The 4,752-nt window shown below is 44.2% G+C and overlaps 1 protein-coding gene across 1 annotated transcript; it reads left to right on the top strand.

Annotated features, from left to right (window-relative positions):
• The first annotated feature begins 2,403 nt into the window (after positions 1-2,403).
• On the top strand, positions 2,404-2,793 carry LOC137381194 (histone H2A-like). The gene has a single exon (XM_068053573.1). It carries the CDS (start codon positions 2,404-2,406, stop codon positions 2,791-2,793), a length of 390 nt encoding a protein of 129 aa, XP_067909674.1.
• Positions 2,794-4,752: the final 1,959 nt, after the last annotated feature.

The raw sequence follows: 4,752 nt of genomic DNA, 5'->3' as shown, positions 1-4,752 counted from the left end.
CATTCACACATGATACTAGAGATGGATAGCCAAAAAACAATAAGGCTGCCAGAATAGATAGAATTCACATCAAAATTCTAAAATATGGCAGAGAAACACTCGACACAAATACATGTCTCATTTCCCTCAACTGGAAGGAGGAGAGCATGTCAGGGGATCTCCGCGATGCGGTAATTGTGATCATCTTTAAAAAAAGTTGACAAGACCGACTGTGTTAACTATAGAGGGGTATCCCTGCTGTCCACCACAGGGAAGGTCATCACAAGAGTCCTTCTCAACTGCCTCCTCCCCGTGGCTGAAGAGCTCCTACTGGAATCACAATGTGGATTCTGTCCATCAACAGGCACAGTGAACATAATCTTCACAGCAAGACAACTTCAAGAAAATGTAGGGAGAAGCAGCAACTTTTATACATGGCCTTCTCTGACCTGACAAAGGCCTTCGACTCTACCAACCGAGAGGGATTATGGAATGTCCTCCTAAAACATACTGCACTACGACATGCAAGCTGTAATCCTTGCCAACGGATCTATCACTGACCCAATCCGAGTGCAAACTGGGGTCAAGTAAGGCTGTGTCATCGGCACCAATGCTCTTTTCCATCTTCCTTGCTGCAACACTCCACCTCATCTCCTCACACTCAAACACAGTACCTGACAGCGACAGAATGAATCCATACAGCACCAGAGACTGAGAGTTACCAAATTACATAAAACACTCAAACACAGTCGCCCAGACTAAAAAGGAAATTAATTGCACACTCACATGCAATAGCAGAGACACAACGACACAGAATCAGTCAATAAGTGTCCTCCTAACAACAGCCAGGACATTTCCAGGAAGCTCCACACAGGGAGCGTTCTTTCAATATAAACTGGGACTGGAGAGAGTCTTTGTGAAATATACTTCCTGATTGCAGTAAGGGTGTTTGTGATTGGTTGCAAATATTTAATCTGATTGGATGGCGAAAGAGACCAATTGTGGAATTAAAATAAAAACCATTGTGACGTCACTTCCAATCACCCAATCACAATCTTTACTTTCCCCCATCCCTCATTAGCATAGAGCTGTGGGATTGTCTATTTAATCCGCACTCGGAAGGGGTTTGGTTTATTTCTGAGTCTGAAATTGAATCTGAAGATGGTTGAGGAGAAGAAGAAAGCAGCTGCTAAGAAGGGCGCCAAGAAAACCTTAAATAAACCGTCAGCAAAGGGCGGCAAGAGGCGGAGAAAGTCGAGGAAGGAGAGTTACTCCATCTACATCTACAAAGTGATGAAGCAGGTTCACCCCGACACCGGCATCTCCTCCAAGGCCATAAACATCATGAACTCGTTTGTGAATGATATTTTCGGGCGCATCGCGGGTGAGGCTTCCCGCCTGGCCCATTACAACAAGCGCAGCACCATCAGCTCCCGGGAGATCCAGACCGCCGTGCGCCTGCTGCTGCCCGGGGAGCTGGCCAAGCACGCCGTGTCGGAAGGGACAAAGGCGGTGACCAAGTACACCAGCTCCAAGTAAAACTGCACAATGGACTGAAAAACATCCCAAACACAACGGCTCTTTTCAAAGCCACCCATAATCTCTCTGAAAAAGCTACATCATCTCTATGAAATCATTTTAAGACGATGTGTAACATAATAAATGTCCCACTGCTGTGTTTTTGTCTGCTGTCCCATAAACCGAACTAAAACCCATAATCCGCTCATCCGCCTTTACTTTTTTGCTTAAAGCTGTTATTGTGGTTTTGCACAGCCCCTGAATGACCGCATTAACAGCTGCTTTCAGCGGTAAGGATCAGACCTCAGTCCCTTCACTCTATTCCTGAAATGTGAACTGATTCATCATTTTATTAACAGTAACTCTCCGCAGTGTAACAGCCCGGAATGGGATTATTACACAACAGATTAAGGGCAGTTTGAGGACTCGATCCGGCTCCCTCTTTTCAGAGAAGGACACTGGGCTCTGATTGAAGATAAACTGAATGTTTCCCTTCAGGGAAATGCTGTGAACAGGGATTTAGTACCTCCCGGGACAGTTTGAAAGCGATTGGAGAAAGATCCACAATTTAAATAACATTTTAAACCCGCGTCTTAATTCGTGACGGAAAGAGTTGAATAGAACAAAATAAAGAGAAGGGATTTTAAATATTTGACTCAGGATGACATTTATTTTAATCCACTCCTTTGCGACAATGAAATTGGCGGGCTTTTTGAAATTGACAAATTTTCTGCTTCTGATGTTGTGGCGGTAAATCCCGCCCACTTCTGTTTGTCAGTGACCTGATTGGTGAAGAATATAGGCAAATGAGGTGAATTTAGTAGCGAGCAATGGGGAGAGTTTTCAGTCTATAAAAAAAGTAAATGCTGCGGAAAATATCCATTCTTTGTGAAAGTATTTGTGAAAATGTCTGGAAGAGGAAAGACCGGCGGCAAAGCTCGGGCCAAGGCCAAGTCTTGCTCCTCCCGGGCCGGACTGCAGTTCCCGGTGGGCCGTGTTCACAGGCACCTAAGAAAGGGCAACTATGCTGAGCGTGTGGGTGCCGGAGCCCCGGTCTATCTGGCTGCTGTGCTCGAGTATCTGACCGCTGAAATCCTCGAGCTGGCTGGTAACGCGGCCCGGGACAACAAGAAGACCCACATCATTCCCAGACACCTGCAGCTGGCCGTCCGCAACGACGAGGAGCTCAACAAACTGCTGGGAGGGGTGACCATCGCTCAGGGCGGGGTACTGCCTAATATCCAGGCCGTGCTGCTGCCCAAGAAAACCAGCGCTCAGAGCTCCCAGAAAAAGTAAAGCGGCCGAAATGTCATCAAATAAACCAAAGGCTCTTTTCAGAGCCACCCACAGTCTCTGTGAAAGGGCTGGTTCCTGTCTGATTCCAAAATGTCAGTTACAGGACCGAATGAGAGCTATTTCAAATGTTTAAGCATCTGTTTCAGTGATTTCTCACTGACCCCTCAAAGCCTGTCTAATTTATTATTTCAACACCAATTTTGAGTTATTTGTCCCGTTACAGATTGCTGAATAGAGTCTTTTACCGCCAGTTCCAGATAAGCAGACAAAAAATCACAGATTAAAACTACGTAATATATATAACCCATCAAAAACTTTTTTTATTCCGCTTTTATCAGCACAAAGTCGTGGCGCGATTTTACGAACTGCTTTAAACTAACGCCAGATTTTCCATCAATTCGCTTCTTTCCGACACTGAAATTGGCGGCTTTTTCGAATTCAAACTTTCTGCCAATTTAAGCCAGTGATTTGTTGTATTTCCTAATTCCAAGCTCTGCGATTGGTTAAGACATGTGAATGAGAAGAGGGTGACCAATCAGAAGTGAGCTCGGGATAGCGCGGGCTCAAACTGTGGGAATTCCAGGTCCCTGAATGATTGAGCTGAAACTGATCAGTTTCACAAACCCTGTCAATTTCAGTGCAGGAAACACCGTCTCGGGGGAAATAACATCACAAGTGGGTCTGGTTCCAGTGACCGATTCAACGGCTGCTGCAAAACTCCCGGATTCCCTCATTGCAGCGAAATCATTTTGAAATTCTATGAAAACAATGAGTGATTCTGGAGGAGTGATGTGGCTTTTCACTGAGGGCATGTGTCGACTGGGGACTAACTGTGGAGCCTCGGGCACTGTTTACACAGCCCGTTTAGAAAATCAAATCCACTGCACATCCTTGCTGCAACTGAAATGTCAAATTCGGGGATTCCATTTTTTTTCATCCCGAACACAGCAGATTGATTGAACAAAGAATTAAAAGTAAAATACTGCGAATGCTGGAAATCTGAAATATTTCAGATTGATTGAACTGTTCTAAACAGCCTATCCCAGCTCCCGTTTCTCGGTCACTGCTCGCTCTGTGAGGCGGTGGGTGGCTCTTCGAAGAGCCTTTGTTGTGTGTTTGCTGAAAAGGGTCGAATTGTTCAGCCACCGAATCCGTGGAGAGTGCAGCCCTGCCGTTTCAGAGCTGACACCACATCCATGGCAGTGACCGTCTTGTGCTTGGCGTGCTCAGTGTAGGTGATTACATTGAGTGTGAGACAAATTCCATCCATCTTTTGTACTTTATGAGATTAATTTTGACACTTTCTGGTGCATTATGTGACAGCGAGTTTAATTCTACATCTATCTGTCTGTGGTACTGTGTCTGAGTGTGAGATTATTTGAGTATCAGTCTATGAAACTAAATGTGATTGTGTGATTCATTCTGTATGTCAATCATGAGTATTGTATGCGTGGCAGCTTCTGTATCTATCTGCTACTGTGGCTGAATGTGGATATCATTCTGTATCTGTCAGTGTCTGGAAATAAATGTGAGTGTGAGATTCATTCTGTATGCACCACTCTTTACAGTCAGAATGTGACTGTGTGATTCATTCTCTATGTGTCAGTCTAAAGTATTTTATATGCCATGGTTTTAATTATGGGTCTGTCATTTTATGTGAGCTTGGGTATCAATGTATATATGTCAATCTTTGGTTCTTTCTGTGAGAGTGAGATTAATTCTCTATCTGCTGGTCTCTGAAATTAATTGATTTTGTGATTCACTCTGTGTCTGTCAGTCTATGATACTGTGAATAAGTGGGGGGTATATATGGTGTCTGTCTGAACTTGGTATTGAACATGATTGTAGGATTCATTGTGTATCTATCAGTATCCAGACTGAATGTGAAATAAGGTTCATTCTGTACATGAAAATCTCTGTTATTCTATGGAAGTGAACTCAAATATGCCTATCAGTCTT

The sequence above is a fragment of the Heterodontus francisci genome, chromosome 21 (assembly GCF_036365525.1).
Source record: "Heterodontus francisci isolate sHetFra1 chromosome 21, sHetFra1.hap1, whole genome shotgun sequence".
Classification (NCBI taxonomy): domain Eukaryota; kingdom Metazoa; phylum Chordata; class Chondrichthyes; order Heterodontiformes; family Heterodontidae; genus Heterodontus; species Heterodontus francisci.
Note: the sequence above shows the minus strand (reverse complement) of the source record. Positions and strands in the feature narration are given on the sequence as shown.